The sequence below is a fragment of the Chaetodon trifascialis genome, chromosome 21 (assembly GCF_039877785.1).
Source record: "Chaetodon trifascialis isolate fChaTrf1 chromosome 21, fChaTrf1.hap1, whole genome shotgun sequence".
In the NCBI taxonomy this organism is placed as follows: domain Eukaryota; kingdom Metazoa; phylum Chordata; class Actinopteri; order Chaetodontiformes; family Chaetodontidae; genus Chaetodon; species Chaetodon trifascialis.
This window is the reverse complement of record NC_092076.1, coordinates 11,400,535-11,419,689: the sequence shown is the minus strand read 5'-3', so window position 1 is coordinate 11,419,689 and position 19,155 is coordinate 11,400,535. Positions and strand designations below refer to the sequence as shown.

Below are 19,155 nucleotides of genomic sequence, written 5' to 3'. Positions count from 1 at the left end.
CCCTCCTATCTCTCACCGAGCCCAGCAGAAGGGGAAAAACAACATGAGAGACACAGGAGGAGAAAGAGGGGGAGGCGGCGGAGACAAAATCTGTAAATCTGAAAAGGACCAGGTGGGTTGGCTTTCCATTAATAATTATGTTCCTGTAATGATCTCATTGTTGTGTTTTGGCATAAACTCCAGCTGTGAACGCTGTAATAAAACAATAGTGTGCAAAGTGGAAGTTGTAATGAAAGTTGTGGCTGGCAGTTATTCCCCGAGGTTGAGTCACAGTGACGAGCGATTTGCCTGCTTCGGACAGGACGTATCAAATGGTCTTGTAGTAATGTGATACTCACAGTTTAGGGTCTGTTGTAGGAACACCAAAGACTTTGAAGCCCTGTCGCTGTCTCTGTAAACGGACTCGCATTTTGTCCCAAATGTAGCAGAGGCAGGTCGATTTCTGCTGGTGTTTGTTGACACTAACCTACTTGCCAAGCCGGACGTAAGTTAAGCTAGCTTGTTTGCGGAGAAGAGACGTTCAACAGATCCACTTGTAACACCAACCGCTGATAAGCAGCTCAACGCGATGGAAACGTGGGGAAAAAAGCTTCGGTTTGACATTTTTTAACATACGAGTTTCGTTAACGTTTACGGAACTAACTCTAACTGTAAAAACAAAGAGGAGCACACGCCCATTATTGTATGTAGCCTTAGCATCTGCTCAGGGTTTCTCTAACGTTAGCATGCTACATCTGGCACTACATAGCTTTGTAAGGTTTGTGCCCAAAGTTAGCTTAAACTCTTAACAAACATAACCTCCGTTAATATCGCGATACCAACAACCAAATGTTAAAAAAATGTAATATGTAAAGAAAAATGGCTCTGCCCTCACTGTAAATATTTTCACCCGACAACCACATATGTCATTAATGTAATATTAATAATGGCTACATTCCGTTTAGGCATGCCAGTTATTGTACTCCGGTGTTGCGGTCCGGGCTCACTGACAGGGCGTGCTGGCGCAACTAAATGGAACGCGACCATGATGTGATCCGTTACACTTGCTTTTCCTCACTCAAAATGCCCATTGAGACAGATGTGCTGACTTTGTCACACAGGTATTGTTGTGACGGTGGATTAGAAATTAATTAATTTAAATGAAAAGAAGCTCTTAGCCTTATAAGTTTGGTCTAGAAGTTGTAAACAGAGTCTAGTCGAGTTTCAAGTTGTAAGATTCCAGTGGGGCCTCTTAGTTTGACAAGTAGGTTTGCAGGTATCTGTATGTGCCCACCACACACACACACACACACACACACACACACACACACACACACACACTCACACTTAAACTACAGCCCCACGTCAGAAGTCACAGCCATGTGTTTAGGCACAGCATATCTCACCACTGCATCACCAGACACTTCTCTCAGCCAAATTCAACATGTCTCATCTGAGCGGTTCACCCCGCAGCCGCATGATTTCCAGGCATAGAATGGTAGGATCTGATAAAAAAAGCTCCTTAAAATTGAAACAGCGTGTATGCATATTCACTTAATCAACATGTTTCTAATGTTTTCAGAGTTGGATCCCCAAAATCATCAAGAAGAGAGTGTGCACTGCCTTCGTAGAAGATTCCTTCAGGTACTGTGAGCTCTGCGGAGCGCATTCCTCTGTGATAGCAATGTTTCTCCACTGACTGTGGTGATGCAGCACAGGATGAGCACAGCCTCACATGCAATCACCCTCTCACCTCTCGCAGTAATGGCGCGCTGTGTCAGTGCGGGGGTGCGAGAGATGCCCATGCCTCTGTGGCTCTCGGTGACTACTTCAGCACAGCGATCGTCAACCACTGGGACAGCGCCCAGCACTCCTCCGAGTACCCGACTGACGCCTTTGGAGAGTTGCAGTTTGCAGGAGCCAGCAAGAGACATAGCTATGTAGGTGGCCTCTCTGTTGGCTCTGAATGCATCATTAGATTCTTTATTTCTGTAGAGTTTCTGATCAAATCTGTTGTTTTTTGGTTGTAAAGGTGAGACAAATAATGATTCAAGTGAGGAACTTTTGCTTTTCATAACCTTTAACCTACTGAAGCCCCTGAGTAAACAACACTCAGGTGACTGTGAGCTCCCATATCTATACTGAGAAGCTCTTTTTCTTTATTATAACTAACTTACTTTTTAATTCATAGGTGGTCTTTGGAAATGTGCTTGTCCCTTTCAATCAATCAAATGTCCGTTGTCTCATTGGGATCTCAGTTCCTGCGTCTGTCATGGGACACGCCCCCGTCTATGGTGTACACCCTGATGACAGCCCACTGGGGTCTTCCCGCCCCCAACCTGGTGGTCTCTGTAGTGGGCGGAGAAGGCAGGACAAAGGTGAAGACTTGGGTACGGGAGGTCCTCAGACAGGGACTGGTGAAAGCCTCACAAAGCACAGGTAAACATGTCCTGGCAGGTCATAGGTTACATGTCCTTTAACAGTATTGTGAAATGCATATGCACTGTTTGCAGTATCACTGTAAGATTCGTTAAGATAAGATAATCCCACACTGGGGAAATTAAATTGTTACAGACAGAAAAGAATCAAAGAGAGACATAGAAAAGAACAAAAAGACAGTAAAAAGCTGTGACATATAAATTAATTGTTTTAACTGGTGGCCATTTAATTTGAGCATATCTGCAAGTTAACTTTAACAAAACCTTAAATTAATGATTCATTTTTATTGGTTAATTCATCTTTGCATTTTCTCCTGCTTATCCAGGTCCAGGTTACCTTAGCATAATTAATTATGTTTTTCGAAATTACTGTTTTATACCTTCTGGAAGAACTGACTGACTAATAATGTCAGATAATGAATCAGTGTTTTCTTCGAAGACACAGTCACTCGTGATGGCTTTAGCAGGAAAAACACAGCTGTTACAAAATATAGTACCATTGCACTGTATGTCTCCCTGGGGTCAGATCCTAATTTGGAACTACAATGGTCATTTCCTCCTGACTGCTGTGCCAAATGCAGGTGGCACCCGGCGATACTGATCTCTCGTGACTGAGGTCACTTGAACTAGCTGTTCTCTCGGACTCCCTTGATTATAACAGAGATACCAAGACATGTGCAAAAACATTCGGGTGTGTACATGAACACATACAAGGTGCATATATAGACACAGGCCGCTAATGCTTGGCCTCAGTACAAACGTGGTTGTAGGGAAGTGGATAACAGATGTGCGAAAAGCTGTTGTTGCACATAGAAACACATCATGGCGCCTTTTCTTGTACCTGCTTTTAAACCACATCTTCAGTGGATGACTTTGAGTCTCTGTCTACCTAAGTTAGACCTGCAGTTTGCACTCTAGCAGCACATATATTGTCATTACAGCAGTTGTACCAAACTTCTAGTTTTCTTCTTACTTTCACGGTTTGTCTGTTCTACCCAGGAGCGTGGATCCTGACGGCAGGCTTGCGTGAAGGCGTTGGCAGGTGTGTCGGGGAGGCGGTGAGGGATCACGCCACCGCAGCCTCGTCAGTCTCCCTTAACAAGGTGGTGGCGCTGGGCATCGCTCCCTGGGGCCTGGTGCACAACCGGCAGCAGCTGGTCAACCCTCAGGTAGTACAGGCACTTGCATACTGTAGCTTGTTCATGTGTATTGTGCAACAATCAGGGAAAATGTATACGTTCCTCAGCTTCTACAGTCCTCTTAATTCAAGTGGCACGTTCTTCCTCTTGCAGGGAAGCTTTCCCGCTAAGTACTACGTCCAGAACACGTCCCGGGACTCCTGCTGCCTGGACAACAACTACCAGGCCTTCCTGCTGGTGGACGACGGCAGTGTGGGACGCAGAGGAGGAGAGACGGGGTTCAGGGCCAAACTGGAGGACTACATCTCCCACCAGCGCACAGGCATCTGGGGTGAGAGATGGGATCATGAAGTATAACATTTTACATTGTGTGTAGAATCAAAATAGACAAACTGGAAGAAACTGGTTCCCCTATATATTGCAAGAATTAATTTATTTGTGTAAACAGGATGTAAGAAAATGGCACATTGCTCTTATAATCATGAACATGTTCTCTCACGTTCAACCCTGATTACAAGCTGTTTGGCCCCCTTGTGGTGATCATGTATTAGTGCATAAGATAAGGCAGTCCTCTGGCATCCACAGGGTGAAAGCCATTGCATGCCACTGCACGAATCTGAGACACTGCTCTTCAACATGTAAAATCAAGCAGAGATTTGTCCAAAATGTAACCGGGCGCTCTGTCTGTGTCTGTGCCGTCTCTGAGCTCCTGCATGACAAGAAAAATATGTAGTTTGATTGATGTAAGCGTGCAAATGTTGATCATCATGTCTGCATTAAAGTGAAGTCAGTATAAACAAATAATTTACCAATCCAGGTAAAAATTGTGTGTGTATTTCTTTAGGCAGTGGCAGCATTGACATCCCTGTCCTCTGTATGCTGGTGTCAGGGGAGGCGAGCATGCTGGAGGTCCAGTCACTTTTTTTAACATTAAAATTGACTTTTTGGCTATGCCCTTCTACTCTGTAAACAAACGTCTCTCTCCCTTTTTCTGTCAGAGGGTGGATCTTTCTCTGAAAAGCTCCATGCCCTGGCTGGTGCTGGCCGGCTCAGGGGGCCTGGCTGACTTCTTGAGCGACGTCTTGGAGAATCTGTCCTCGGCCCCGGTTGTTCAGTCTTCCGGTGAGGGAGATGGCGAGGCGGGTCCCAGCGTGGATCTGAAAGACCGAATGGCAGAACGGGTTAAAAAGCACTTCCCGTCGGAAGCGGAGTCAGACAAACTAGTTGAACGGGTAAGTGCTGCGGAGCAGACAGAAGCTGTAGATTCAGCAGCTGGATTGGCGTGAAATGTAACAATGATATGTATGAGCTTGGAGTGTTTCATGTGTTCTCTGTCACTTTTCTTTGAAGTCAAATCCTATTCATAGTAGATAATTTGGAGCCTGATGGACAGATCGCCAATAGATTTTCTGCATGTTTATGCTCCCGAGTGCATGAAGTCTTTCTTGTTCCATAACCCTGAGGGCGAGTTTACATTTTTTTTACTGAGGCTCGCAGAACAGCAAAATTATCAACACAACATGAGCCGTTATTGAGCCTCTGCTGCTCCTGTGAACTTCAGGCTTCTTGTTTCTCCAGCTACTTCCTGTTTCAGCTTGACCCAGATTCCTGAGACTGCTGGCTGTCGCTCTTGCTGCTCCACAACAAAATCGCTCATTCACCGTGGACCTCAGTTTCAGGTTTCATTTGGTCTAATAGGGTCATTTCTGTAACACAAAGCATTGAAAAAGGATTGCTTGTATCGCACAACTCTGATTCCTAAAAGGTTAGGATGCAGTGTAAAACGTAGATGAAGTGCTGTTGTGATAGCTTGCTAATCCTTTTCCCATATTCCTAGTTCATTCCACAGGTAAACAGGTTGATTGGTAATAGGTGATAATATTGTGATTGGGTATGAAAGGGGCATGCTGGAAAGGCTCAGTCATTCACAAGCGAGGATGGAGAGAGGCTCACCACTTTGTGAACACATGATTGGATTAAGGATGTTACTACACGGGCTCAGGAACACTTAAGATAACTGCTGTCAGTAAACACAGTTTGTTTGCAAATGATTGCATCCTGTTTTTAACTGACCGAGCCTCGAAATCTCTCCAAGACATCTGTTGTCCAAATCTATTCAGTGCAGTAAGAATGTGACTTTCTGGAAAATTCCCAGAATGCACTGTAAAAAAAAACCAAACAGAGCTTTAAAGATTTTTTGGTGTGAGATTGATTTGTGTGAATGTAACATTATCAGCACCGCATGCCGCCTTGAAACAGTGAGCCTGCTTATTGACTCATGTATCTGTGCCAGCCATTAACGTAATCAGCACCCAAAATCCAGTCTGTTGTGTTGTTAAATAAGGGAGAGATCGGATATACGCTTAATCTTCTTCTTTTCTACTCGCTGGTCAATTATTACTCTTGGTGCTTAACTTTACATGCCCTGATAAAATCTTGCTCACTCAGCGTGAGGAGGCAGTGCACTTAACGACATCATGGATGTTGCAAAACCCTTTGCGATCACCAAGTTCTCTACTCATACTGGAATTCAAGATTCTTGTTTTTCTTGTCTTGTTCTGGGTCTCAAGGCTCTGAGCATCTACCAGAACAGAGACTTCATCACAATCTATCACGGAGAGCAGGAGGGCCCAAACGACTTTGACACAGTGCTGCTCAAAGCGTTGGTGGGAGGTACATACGACTTCAATCAATGTGTGAAAGTTGCTGACGTTTCCCGCGACGGCACGTCTTTATTTTGATGTTTTGTGGTGTGATTCTGTGGTTTACAGCGAGCAAGCAGCGTGCGTCAGTCGATGCCAGCCCTTACAATGAAGAGCTGAGGCTGGCGGTTACATGGAACAGGGTTGACATTGCCAAGAGTGAACTCTTCAATGGAGACATCCAGTGGAGGGTGAGCGGGGGGAAAAGACGTCACATCAGATGTTGCATTCAGAGAAATGCTACCAGTCTGAAGTAGATGCATTATGTGTAGTGTGTTGTACAATAAGCGTTGAAACCATCACTTTCATCCAAATAAATAGTACGAAGACCTGGAAGACTCCATGACAGATGCCCTGATCAACGACAAGCCTCAGTTTGTGCGTCTTTTCACTGAGAATGGCCTCAACATCCTGGACTACCTGACGTATGGCAGGCTGGAAAGCCTGTACCGCTCTGTGGCCGATGGGACCGTGCTTTACCAGCTACTTCAGCGCCATCTGGTGGAGCGGCTAGGAACCGCGGTCCCTGTGGCAACATCATCAAACGTGCAGGACAAAGTGGCAGCGGAGAACGTGCAGAGGGGCCCAGTGACGGAGATCAGCCTTTTTGAGGTGGGGTTTCCTCGTGAGAGAGACATCCATGCCTCTGCCTCTGCACGCTTTTGTTTGATTGTTGCTCTACCTCCTTTTCTTCACAGGTTTCAGGGGTTCTGGAGCTGTTAATAGGTGATGTCTGCCAACTGTTTTACTATGATGCCCTGGGCTTAGAGCAGATCTCATCCAAGAGGAGAGCTCTCAGGGTACTCTTAACTTTTCTGAATATGTAGACATCTATGAAAAGTTCAACTGGTTCTAGAAGACAGAGGAATCTAACACCCCCTCTGCTGCTTCTTTTCATCCATTGCAGCGTGCCAGTAAGCTGCTGCGGGGAGACTGCTTGTATCGGGAGAAGCGCTGCCTCTTCCCGTGGGCTTCGCTCTTCATCTGGGCCGTCCTGCAGAACCGCAGCGAGATGGCCACTTTCTTCTGGGAGATGGTAAGACTTCAAGCGTCTTTGAGTAAACTGACGACTCCTGTCTGAGGGAACTGGGTGTGACTCTGCAGCAGATATGAAGGAGTTTGTGCGCCCTGTTGTCTCTCCAGGCGGGGGAGTCTGTGCTGAGTGCTCTGAGCGGCTGTAAGATGCTGAGGGAACTGTCCAAGCTGGAGGTGGAGACTGAGACCAAACTGTCCATGAAAGAGCTGGCTCAGAGGTTTGAGAACCTGGCACATGGTGAGACCATAATACATCATCCATCGTTAAATCTCACAGCCTAATTGTTGTACTCCGTGTTATTTGTCCACTCCTTCCAAGTTAATTATGTAACACATGAAAGTCTACTTTGCTAGTGGGAATTTAAGAGCCTTAAATTGCCTCAAATGAAGTAATACATGCATTTTTTTTCCTGAAGAGATCTTTCATTTTTGTTTTCTTAATGGTACCCATCCAACCAAACTCTTTCCGCATGCGTCCTTCCCCCTGTTCAGACGTCTTCAGCTCTTGCTATCGGAGCAATGAGAGCCGCTCTTTCACCCTGCTGATTAGGAAATCTCCAGTCTGGGGTGGCACCACCTGCCTCCAGATGGGCATGGGTGCTGACGCACGACTGTTCTTCAGCCATGACGGAGTACAGGTGTGTCACTGTTTTCACAGCTGTGTGACTGACATTTAAAAGACAGCAGTGGAAGCAAGACGCTGGTTTTATTGTGGTGGTTTAACCAGTTGTATTTATCCTTAGGCTTTTTCTAAATTGTATTTTTTGCTGCATCTGGAGCTTGCTCACCCAGATTTTCCGGCTAAGGCTTTATTCCTTTGTTAGCTTAGAGAGTATATATTCAATATACTTGGTCTGCCAATGCTTAACTTGTAATGTGGAGCTTAGATCACCTTTTCTTCTTTTCATTTACATTGCTACCATAATTGAAAATAACAGCACTTGGGCATAATAAATCAATAACAATAGATCAGATACACACACTACCCTTTTTCATACATAGCAAATGAACTGCAGTTGGTGAAAATGGTCCAACTTTCTCTTCTCCTTCAGTCATTGTTGTCCCAGATCTGGTGGGGTGACATGAAGAGGAACACGGAGGTGTGGAAGCTCCTCCTCACCTTTTTCTGCCCCGTCCTCTGCTACACCAACCTCATTTCTTTCAGGTAAAATCCACATTATTATCAATATTTCTTTGCCAGGAGATTCAGATTTCAGAACCACAATATACTTTACCTCACAGGAAAGAAGAGGAGCATCAGCAGGAGGAGGAGGGGAAGCTGAACGAGGACGGGCTGGGCAGGGACAACGACAGCCTTTATGGCGCCACCATCTTCTCTTTCTCGGACATCAAGCACATGTAAAACCCTTCACTCTTTATTGATTTGGCGTTTGTCTTTTCTGGTGTGTTGGTTCATTATGTGACACAATGTGTCATTGTTGTACCAGTGAAGCTGACACACAAGGACTAAACACTCCCAGGACGGCAACCATCAAAGGTGAGTCCTCCTTAAACGCTACACCTCTGAAGAAGTGTTGGAAGGAGAAATGAATCGCAGAAAAAATTGTTTCTTCCTTACAGGCATACCTCGCTCGCGCAGTCCGCCAAAGCGGCCGTTTATAGTGTCAAGATGGCGTCAGTTCTGGTTTGCACCCGTCACCTCCTTTCTGGGCAACGTCCTGATGTACTTCCTCTTCCTCCTGCTGTTTGCCTACGTGCTGCTGGTGGACTTCAAGCCCCCGCCGCCTTCTGGTCCGGCCATCACTGAGTATGTGCTGTACTTCTGGGTATTCACCATTGTATGCGAGGAGATCCGGGAGGTAAGCGCTGATAGACATCTTACTGTCTTGCAAGAACAGATACGAAATTCAATACTGAATAGAATCATTCACTTTTCAGTACTTGGCTGTCGCTAATGTTCTGTTTATAGCTGTGTTTCATCTACAGGTCTATTTAGTTGATTGATGTTTTTCTTCTTCAAGACGTTCTTTTTGGGGGCGATGACTTGGCGCCAGAGGTTGAGAGTGTACATCCAGGATGTGTGGAACAAGTGTGACCTCACTGCCATCGTGCTGTTCATCATTGGACTAATCTGCAGGTAGGGGCTGCAATTACGCATGGGGTCCATCTGCAGTATGTATCACTATTAGATTACGCTAAAACCTTCCACAAGATTATTGTTCAGTGAGATTTTCATATTTCAAAATTCCCTTTACATTTTTGTGTCTTAAGGCTCTTGCTCTCTATGGGTTTGGCCCTTGACCCCTTAAAACAGAGCAGTGTGTTGCCACCTGTGTCACTAAGTCGTCGGGTGAACATACGCACAGTTCAGCTGCGTTGAGTCGTGAGTTTCTAGTAGTTTGAGTTGATGACTGCAATTACGAGAGAATTCAATGCTGGATGCAAATGAGACAAATGTTACAGAGATGTCTCAACTGTCCCATAATTAATCTCAAATGTCCATGTCCTCAGTCCTGTGAATTCAAAGGGTGCACGTCCCTCACTTCCAAATCCAAATTCCAGTTGAGAACCTTTAAAGTGCAGTTATTCTCCAAGTTGTCCACTGGGTGGTGCTGTTACCTGTGCATATGCTTCACTGTGTTTTAGGATGTTCCGCTGGTCATACGGATTTGGCCGGGAGGTCCTATGTGTGGACTACATGGTCTTCACCCTCCGTCTCATTCACATCTTCGCCATTCACAAACAGCTGGGACCAAAAATCATCATTGTTGGCAAGATGGTGAGAAACATAGCATAACTTAATATAAACTGGCATTTTATCAATGTAACTCAGCAGGACGTTTGGATTACAGTGACAGAAAGACAACCATTTTCTCCTGCTCAGATGAAGGATGTCTTCTTCTTCCTCTTCTTCCTGGGGGTGTGGCTCATGGCATACGGAGTAGCCAATCAGGCTTTGCTTTACTCCTATGACCCTCGACTAGATCACATCTTTCGCCGGGTTTTCTACAGGCCGTACTTGCACATCTTTGGACAGATCCCTGTGGAAGAGATGGATGGTATGAGTGCATCATGCATATTGAGAAAATAATAGTTACAGGTCATTTGCAGCCTGTCCTGAACTTTTTTTTTTTTTTGACATTCAACTTTTTGAATGTGCTCTTAAACTTTTGTCTCTTTCGTCTACATTTTCCTGTCCATCCCAGTTGGGAAGCGATGGGACATGGAGTGCACAGATAACGTGACACTGATTCAGAGCGGTGAGGAGCCGTGCAGAGTTCTTTACAGTAACTGGCTGGTGGTGATTCTGCTGGTTGTTTATCTGCTGGTCACCAACATCCTGCTCATCAACCTGCTCATCGCCATGTTCAGGTAAAGAACAAGGAGATGAATGTCCACCGGTCTGAAGTCTATCAGAAGTCTACACGGAAAGCCTGACGCTCTGCTCTCTTTGTGTCCAACCAGTCACACCTTCTCCGAAGTGCAGGCTAACAGCGACATCTACTGGAAGTTCCAGCGCTACAACCTGATCGTTCAGTACCACTCCCGTCCTTCCCTGGCTCCTCCTTTCATCATCCTCTCTCACATCAATCTCTTTATCAAGAGGAACATCCGCAAAGTGCCCTCTGTCAAGATCCACCACTTTGGTCAGTATTTGAGTACTTGAGTGAGTCTGATCAGTGTGATCAAGTTAATGACAATAAATGCTGAATGAGATGTTTAAAACCAAAACTGTTGGCAATTTCTAAACATCTCATATGTCTGAATCTGATGTTTTCATTTGGTTGAGTTGAATGGTAATAATGATTAAAAAAAAACAATTGTCTTGTCTATTAGTGTTGGAGTTGAGAGGGAAAGCAGCTAATAGGCTAATGACGTGGGAAACCATTCAGAAGGAGGAATTCCTGACTGCCCAGAGCAAAATTCAGAAAAGCAGCGACTCGGAGAGGCTCAAGCGGATGTCTGTCAAGTGAGCACACCTTCCTACATCATCACTGTTGCAGCCAAACGGCTCATTTTCTTTGGCTTTATCATACTGAGGTGAATGTCAACCTTTTTCAGAGTGGATGGTGTGATTAAACATCTGACTGAAAGCAGAGACTTTGAACACAGGCTGAGGGCTGTGGAGAATGAGGTAAAATGAAAACACAGAGCTAACACTCTGTTTATCATTCTGTACCATTATCAATGAATCAATCGATTCAGAGACGAGGGGAAACAGCTATTGTATTGTATTCTAGCATAAGTTAAGTTCATAGGATGACAGAGATGCACAGTGAACAGGATATGTCAATATATACTGCGCTGTATTCCCAAATTACTGATGCTTCCCTTAAGTGAGGTACTGTATGTCAATGCGGCTCTTCTGATCCTCCTTCTCAGATGGAGTATTGCTCGAATGCTCTCAGCTGGATTGTGGATACTCTGGCACAAGGCAGCACCTTCAAACCTCCTCGGCCTCCACCTACATTAAGAGGTACTTGCAAGGCAGAACATACATGTATGTTCACAGAAACAGGAAAACAGTCAGGATGTACTCCCTAAGTTTGTTTGACCTTATTCTGTCTCTTCTTCTTCTACGCAGACACTTTCCCCTCTTCTTCCAGTTCTTCCTGATTCATCCTCGCTGATGCCTTCAGTTGCTCAGGGTCTGTAAAAGACAATAATGAAGCACTGCTCCCATGCCACCCACCCACCCACCTGTCTGTCTTACTGTTTGCTAGCAATGTTCATCACTGGACTCAGTTACCAGCTAGATTCAATTGTTCAGAAAACAGTGAAAGATTGGCTGTGATCACTACTTGTTACAGTATTGAGTGAATGCAAAAGCTGATATTTTAAGTGTAAATCTAATTCAAATACCAAAGTAAAGTGTACTGTATGTACTTATGATGGAGCATGATATGTTTTATTTGCCACTGCTATTATCTGTATTGCTGTAAGTCGAGAGCAGGAATTCTATTAGAACATTTTTTATATTGGTGTTTTTACTGTTATATTGAAACTTATAATGTTGTTTACAGGGGTTATATTCAGTGTACGTTGTAATACTTTTGAATTCAGCTACTTTCTGGCTACATGGTTGCTTGTTACAGCCTTAAATGTTAAATCAAGTAATTGTGTTGCTACGTTATTTTATTCTGTTCAATAAATTGTATATAAAGTTTCATGAATGAGTTCTTACTATTACTGTTAAAAGCTAGTTTGACATTTTGGGAAGTACGCTTTCACTTTCTTGCTGAGAGTCAGACTGATACCAGCAGTCAGTTAGCTTAGGTTAGCATAAAGAATGGAAACAAGGGGCAACAGCTAGCTTGGCTTGAGATACAGTATAACATGTTAATTAATGTCAGTTACAAATTAGTTAGTTACAGGTGCTAGAAGGTGAATTGTGTTACTTTAGGTCAGAGCCAGGCTAGCTGTTTGCCTTTTTTCCAGTTTTTATGCTAAGCTAAGCTAACTGGCTGCAGCCACATATTTACTTCAGTTTTTGTCTGTTTTGTACATAATAAAAAATAGATGTAGCTTGATCAATTAGTAAGCATTACATGTTCTGGTATAGTTACATTTAGTTAGCAATGAGCAGAGCCAGGCTAGTTGTTTCCCCTGATTCCAGTCTTCATGCTAAGCCAAGCTAGCTGGCTGCTTGTAGTAGCCTCATATTTAACATACAGATGTCAGAGTGATATCTAGCTTGTCATCTGACTCTCTGTAAGAAAACAAGTAACTGTATTTCCCAAAATCTTTTGCTACTGATTGAATGCTAATGAGGATTCTCTGTTGTCAGGTTGTCAGGTATGCGGATGAAGCACTGCAGCCAAGAAAAAATGACAGATGGAGCTATGTTGCCAAGAATAACAGCTCCTCGAGAAAAAAAGCCACCAAAGGGTAGAGGATGACATGTTTGTGAACGGGGCCAATGTCAGCAAGCTTGCTACAAAGAAACTAAGTAAAACTGGTAGTTGGACATACTGTAGAGAGACGGGGATATGGATCGTGTGAAAAGTGCCCCATGGTGCTGAGTTTCAGTATGCCGGAGCTCTATTGAAGGTCACAGTGGAGGAGGGCTATTGAAGGAGCCTTTACTGTAAATAGCCAGCTGGGCCACCTGTCAATTGCTCCAGCGGCTCACACTGGGAGAAGCGATGTCATCACTTTGGGCCTTGCAGCCCCCTTGCTGGATGACAGTTGCATGTGCAAATATGTGCCGTGTAAGCGAATGCGTATGTGTCACTCCTCGGTGTCTGAATGGTTTTGATTGAAATGTTTTCACACAACTTGCAGCGCTGCTGAATCTAAATCTCTTTCATGGGGCTTCAAAATGAAAGCTGTGCAATTGAAAACATTCTGCTCTTCAAATGTGAACCATTTCTGTGGAATGGCAGTTATCTCAGTTTCCCTCTATTTACATCTATTCCATACATAACTGACATGTTCTTCTCTGCCTTGGGATTGGAAGTAAATATGACCTTTGCTGTAGAGGCAGTGTCTGAGCAGTGTTGGTTTAACCCTGTGGCAACTCAGCATCTGCTTTTCTTTGTGTGTCATTTTATATCTTGTCCATAATGTTGTATGTTATAGACATTGGGAGATTTCACATAAGAAATAAGAATATGAGAATAAAAACAATAACAGTAAATGTAATAAATAACGTGAATAGTCATACAAACAGAAGTGCAAACATACGTGTATATATATGCACCCATATATGTATATAAGTGAAACTTATCCATCAACCTCAATTGCAGTTCTACAAACTCAGTAATTGAACTTCTCCCTCCTTCTCATTTCCATATGCTCTTTGACCTCTCTTTTCCCCACCCTCCTGCAGTCCAACCCCCCCGGCTGCCATTTGTACACACCCGCCTCCCGAACACACTGGGTTAAGGGCATCGGGAGCATTCTTCCTTGACATTTGCCTCTGTCACTCATGCAGCCACACAACTACACCACACACCCAGTGTCCACTGTGTCCTCTGAGTTCCCAGCACAAGGCTGGCACACTGCTCTGACAGTCCTGTGAACTTGGCCTTCTTCTCCCCGTCTGTCTGTAGCTTGGAGCAAAGACCTGAACAGTGAATCATCTGCAGCTCCATTACGTCTTCTGTGGATTTAACGGTTTTGAAGTGTTAAAAACCCGATTGTTTTTGTTTTTGGTGGAAGGACCAGGGTACAGACATTCATCCAGTGTGGATTTGTAGTTCAGAGGTCTTCATCATCCTGTGTTAAGTCTTCCAAAATGGCACCTGTGAAAGGCTGGGTAGTGGGGCTCCTGCTGGTCCTCCTGTGCCCATCCCACGTCCCCCATGCTGGTCTAGTAAGTGCCCAGGAAGTGGCTGAGGAAGACCTCCATGCCAGGGTTGTTGAGGAGGTTGTGGCTGAAGAGGGTGAAACCGCTGAGGGTGATGATGGGGCTGGTGAGGAAGGTGAACAGGTAGCAGAGGAGGAAGGTGATGAAGATGAGGAAGAATCAGATGATGATTCAGAGACTGATGAACAGGAGACAGAAGAGGAAGAAGGGGAGGCTGAGGAGAAGGAGGATGTTGAGGAGGAGGAGGAAGAGGAGGAGGGGGAGACTGTCGATGAGGATGAAGAGGAGGCCGCTGATGAGGAAGAAGAGCAGACGGCTGATGAGGAGGAAGATGAGGAAGAGGAGGCCGCTGATGGGGAAACAGAAGAGGAGGAAGCTGCTGAGGAAGATGAGGATGTGGAGGAGGAAGCAGCGGAGGAAGATGAAGAGGCAGCTGAGGAGAACGAGGAAGAGGAGGAAGAGGCAGTGGAGGAAGCTGAGGAGGATGAGGAAGAAGAGGAGGAGGAGGACGCTGATGAAGAGGAGGCAGCAGAGGAAGATGACGATGAAGAGGCAACAGAAGAAGAAGAGGAGGCAAGTGAAGAAGATGACGAAGCAACTGAAGGAGAGGCGTTAGCTGAGGATGAGGAGGCTGATGATGGTGAGGAGGAGGAAGAAGAGGAGAATATTGCTGAGGGTGACTCTGAGGAAGAGGATGCAGCTGAAGCAGAAGAAGATGACGGTATGCTCACTTTTTAAACATGATATATATTATCACAACAGATTTTTAATTTATTTATGGGTTCACTGTTGAAAATAGTGAAAACTGTGCAGTGATTTAGTTTAAACGGTTGTTTTTCCCGACTTCTTTGAGGATTTGCTAACTCCACAGGAGCCTCCTGACTTTGTTAGCCTAGCTGCAGCCACACGGTCACACATATCAGTCCTGAAATAGACCGGCTTATCTATGTGGTAGCTGGCATCCGGCAGTGTCTAAACCATTCATGCCTTTATTTGTTGCACCAATGTGGTTATTTTGAGACTCACAAACAGGTAAATGCACTGTTCAAGTGTGTAGAAAGATAAAGGCTTAAAAAAATCAGTGAGTAAACTCAAAATACCCATTTTATTGACAGTTAAGTCCCTCTCAATTCCCAGGCTTTAAACATCTGATTACAGCCGGCAGACCAAAGTCAGACAGTTTGTTGATCATGTGCTTTCTTTACAGTGAGAACAGCTTATTTTTTAAAAGAGCTGTGACCAGGATAAGAGCTAAATGCTCATATCAGCATGCTAACATGCTTACAATGAGCATGCTGATGTTTAGCAAGCATAATGTTTCCAATGTTCACTGCTAACATTTGCCAATTAGCACTCAACGCAAAGCACAGCTGAGGCTGATGAGGACATCGTTTGCAGGTGCGTGGTCTTAAGATGTAAGGGTAAGATGAAAAGTCAGGAGATGAAGTTGTTACTCTGGGGACCATGAATGTCTGTATGGAATTTAACAGCAATCCATCCAGCAGGAAAAGTCAAGGATCACTGAAGTCAGTAGGACTCATAGGTCCTATTCTGGGGATCATGAATGTCTGAACAAGCATCCCATAGTTGTTGAGATATTTCAGTCTGGAACAAAGTTACTGACAGTCTGACATTAATATCCCTGGAGCTGCTTGCAGGCAAGTTTGCAAAATATGTAACGGAGACACTGCTTCTGAATGACCTCAATGACCTTTCGTCCCTTACTGGCCAAAATATACACAGAGGTACTGCTATATTGGCAGTAAACTAATTTCAGCTTGATCGATACATCAGTCCAGCTCTAGAAACTTAACTGTTGCCTGATGACTTCGTACAGACGAGCCTGAAGGTGACGACGCGGCAAAAAACGAAGATGAGAGTGATGAAGAATCCGCCGCTGGCATGCAACAGTTCCGCCCTGGCTCCTTGTGTGGTGTTTGCTCCATCTGTGAGGTAAAATTATGAGCGAAGACTTCGATGAATAATCTGTGTTGATTTCAAATGCTTTGATAACTTTTCGTTTTAAGCTTAACTTTTTGCTGTGTGTCCCCCCTCCCTCATTCAGCACTGCTCTAATAACTGTGACAAGTGTCCCTGTGAAGAGGGAGATGAGTCTGATCACTGTGAGCACTGTGAAGTAAGTATCTGTCCAAAACACTGCTCATAATACACATTAAAGGCGGCTTTTCTCTGGGACAAGAACCAGAAAGACATGTAACCCTTCTCGTCTTCCAGGGATGCTCATCCTGCTACCTTTGCCCCATCCTGTGTGACACAATTTGCACACCAGGTAAATACTGGCAGCTACTCGCTCTGTGGATGTAAGATTGTTGTTTATTGCGTGAGCTTTGGCTTTACTTAACTTTTGCATGAATGCTTTTTTTTAGGTGGCCTTGTTGATGAGCTGACTGGGTCCCTCTTTCAGTAAGACTTCACATTTCTCAAAACACATTGATATTTAGTGGTATGCTGCCACTGTATCCTTATGTAGTGATACAGCAGCAGACAAGCACATACTGGGAGGTACTATGTAGGTAACTGTCTACGTTATGTAGACAGATAATGTAATTTAGACATGACATCTCATGACCGATTTACTGATGCCCTGGCTTTCATTTTGCAGGACTGTTGCCGCTCTACTCTGAGCAACCTTTTAACGCCACCATGTGGTCGCATGGGGTGCTGTGCTCAGGATTGGAGCTGCCCGGCTCTTCATACCTCTCTAGCAAGCATGAGGACTACATGAAGCTGACAGCTGACTGCTAAACTGAAAACATATTTAGGTTTTAACTTATCTTTAGATACAATTTTCAGCTCGGCTTGTATTGAGAGTTGAAAAAATATTATTTTCTATTCCTTTATTTTATGAACTGCCTGCTGTACATTTTCAGTGCAAAATAGATGATATTACATTGCTAAGGCTTTTAAATATAATTTAAGTTTTTTTTGTAGGAGTATTATTGTAACACAGTGTTAGTTGAACACAAGGTCGTATCTATCACAAATTTGCATCCAATTAGCTGTTTCTTATTCCTGTATCTCATTGTTTACTGACTTCTTAAGTATTGCTAGATTGATCTTTGGCTTATCTTCCTCATTAATGCTGCAGTTGATGTCAAATAAAGAAATACCAATAACATTTGTAAATAGGACTATAAAACTACAACTTCTGAACAGCTTTAAGCCACAACTGTGTGTAGAAATAAAAGGTAACAAAAATATTCTGAATGATTCTTAAGAATAAACTAAAGGAAGTTGTTAGGTGTATTATTTTCAGCAAACAACAAAGATAAGTGCCACATATAAGCTAAGACGCTAACTAGTTGAAGTCAGTGTAGAAGAGGCAGAGGTATCCTTTTAGTCTCTAATATGAATCAATTTTCAAAAACACTGAATCCTTATCTTCCCATAAGGCTACTTGATACCATCATCTTTCATCTCCAGTGCCACAGAAGACACTTACAGAACTGTTTTCAGGCTGAGCAGTGCTCACCGTGACAAAAACTTAATTTAATGTGTAAAATTGGTGGAGTGTACTCTGAAGTCAAGAGTGGAACAACTGCAGTAAGCTACATGTGATGTTGTTTCTTAAATAAATCACTTCCGCCCACCTTTTCCTCTCTGTGTCATGGAGACAGTCAATATTTATTTTTATATTTACTTAAGATGACATGCCTCTCATAATCAACTTGTGAACTTTTGGAGTATTTGAACATGACAGCTCTACAAAGGGACAACATAATTCTGTATCTCTTGTGAGTCACCGCATTGATTCACACGCCCTTGAATCTTGGTAAACAATCATGATGCCACTGCCTGCTATCAAGTCACCTACCTTGACATGCTTGTCCTTGTTTTGGAAAAGGTGTGCACAGTGTTTGTTTGGGAAATGACACATAGTGTTTGTTTGTTTCTACTTTTATTCTTTATGAACATAAACACAGACCAGGTTTGGCGTAATGAGGTGTGGCGATGCTTCTGAAGAGGACGTGGTGAAGGACGGGAAACCTGTTCTGTTGACTCAAATCAGAAATGTATAAACGCAGGATCAATTACAACAAATATTGCCAGTTGGTGAGACATTTGGCTCTCTTACAAAGAAAACATACCACGTGTTTTCGCCAGGTGAGTCCAGGTACATGGCCTTGATTTTTACTTTAATTAGTTAGGGGCGTATTTTTTAATTACTTTTTTTTTATTTTTGGCCTTTGAACCGAGCCAGGCCAGCTGTTTCCCCCTGTTTCCAGTCAAGATGCTAACCATGCAAAATCACATAACCATCCAATAAAAAGTGTCACCCAGGACTTCCACTGCCTTCAAAAGACCTGCTGAATTTTAATCGCAAGTATAATGATGCAAATGGAACTGACCCAGCACACCGGGTAGTATCACATTACTGTGGTTTGGCCAGCTTGCAGATTTACCTGTCATCTAACAGCTTAGTCTAAGTGTGTCTTGTGTTTGAAAAGGGATTATGGATTAAGCTCTGGGGGTATCTAACGTTCTTTATCAGGATAGTGCTTTTGTGTATTTGTGTCTATTGTTGCTGAATACCACGATAAAAGAGGTGTCAAATTCCCGTTTTTTTG

The 19,155-nt window shown here is 43.8% G+C and overlaps 2 protein-coding genes across 3 annotated transcripts; both read left to right on the top strand.

Moving 5' to 3' along the window:
* Positions 1–12,423, top strand: LOC139349252 (transient receptor potential cation channel subfamily M member 4-like). Of its 2 annotated transcripts, none has more exons than XM_070989850.1 (28): positions 1–112; positions 1,562–1,623; positions 1,742–1,919; positions 2,238–2,418; positions 3,417–3,586; positions 3,710–3,887; positions 4,401–4,465; positions 4,555–4,788; positions 6,127–6,229; positions 6,328–6,449; positions 6,580–6,870; positions 6,957–7,058; positions 7,166–7,294; positions 7,402–7,531; positions 7,786–7,931; positions 8,346–8,458; positions 8,536–8,652; positions 8,742–8,791; positions 8,875–9,113; positions 9,276–9,391; positions 9,901–10,033; positions 10,139–10,313; positions 10,461–10,626; positions 10,720–10,901; positions 11,092–11,224; positions 11,317–11,389; positions 11,638–11,731; positions 11,840–12,423. In XM_070989850.1, exons 1-28 carry the CDS (start codon positions 44–46, stop codon positions 11,869–11,871), a joined length of 3,783 nt encoding a protein of 1,260 aa, XP_070845951.1. In that variant the 5' UTR covers positions 1–43; the 3' UTR covers positions 11,872–12,423. The 2 variants fall into 2 exon arrangements, with proteins under 2 accessions (XP_070845951.1, XP_070845952.1); XM_070989851.1 differs by lacking the exon at positions 1–112 and adding an exon at positions 1,407–1,477.
* Positions 12,424–14,494: 2,071 nt separating this feature from the next.
* Positions 14,495–18,182, top strand: LOC139350033 (sarcoplasmic reticulum histidine-rich calcium-binding protein). Its single transcript, XM_070991123.1, has 7 exons — positions 14,495–14,672; positions 14,871–15,287; positions 16,404–16,519; positions 16,632–16,703; positions 16,802–16,856; positions 16,954–16,990; positions 17,190–18,182. The coding sequence occupies exons 1-7, from the start codon at positions 14,495–14,497 to the stop codon at positions 17,209–17,211; spliced, it is 897 nt and encodes a 298-aa protein (XP_070847224.1). The 3' UTR covers positions 17,212–18,182.
* The last annotated feature ends 973 nt before the right edge of the window (positions 18,183–19,155 follow it).

Coding starts and splice junctions, on each gene's coding strand:
- LOC139349252 (XM_070989850.1), top strand. CDS start 44: ATGAGAGACACAGGAGGAGAAAGAGGGGGAGGCGGCGGAGACAAAATC. Junction 1,624..1,741: donor TTCGTAGAAGATTCCTTCAG/GTACTGTGAGCT, acceptor CACCTCTCGCAG/TAATGGCGCGCTGTGTCAGT. Junction 6,230..6,327: donor GCTCAAAGCGTTGGTGGGAG/GTACATACGACT, acceptor TGTGGTTTACAG/CGAGCAAGCAGCGTGCGTCA.
- LOC139350033 (XM_070991123.1), top strand. CDS start 14,495: ATGGCACCTGTGAAAGGCTGGGTAGTGGGGCTCCTGCTGGTCCTCCTG. Junction 16,520..16,631: donor GTGTTTGCTCCATCTGTGAG/GTAAAATTATGA, acceptor TCCCTCATTCAG/CACTGCTCTAATAACTGTGA. Junction 16,857..16,953: donor TGACACAATTTGCACACCAG/GTAAATACTGGC, acceptor GCTTTTTTTTAG/GTGGCCTTGTTGATGAGCTG.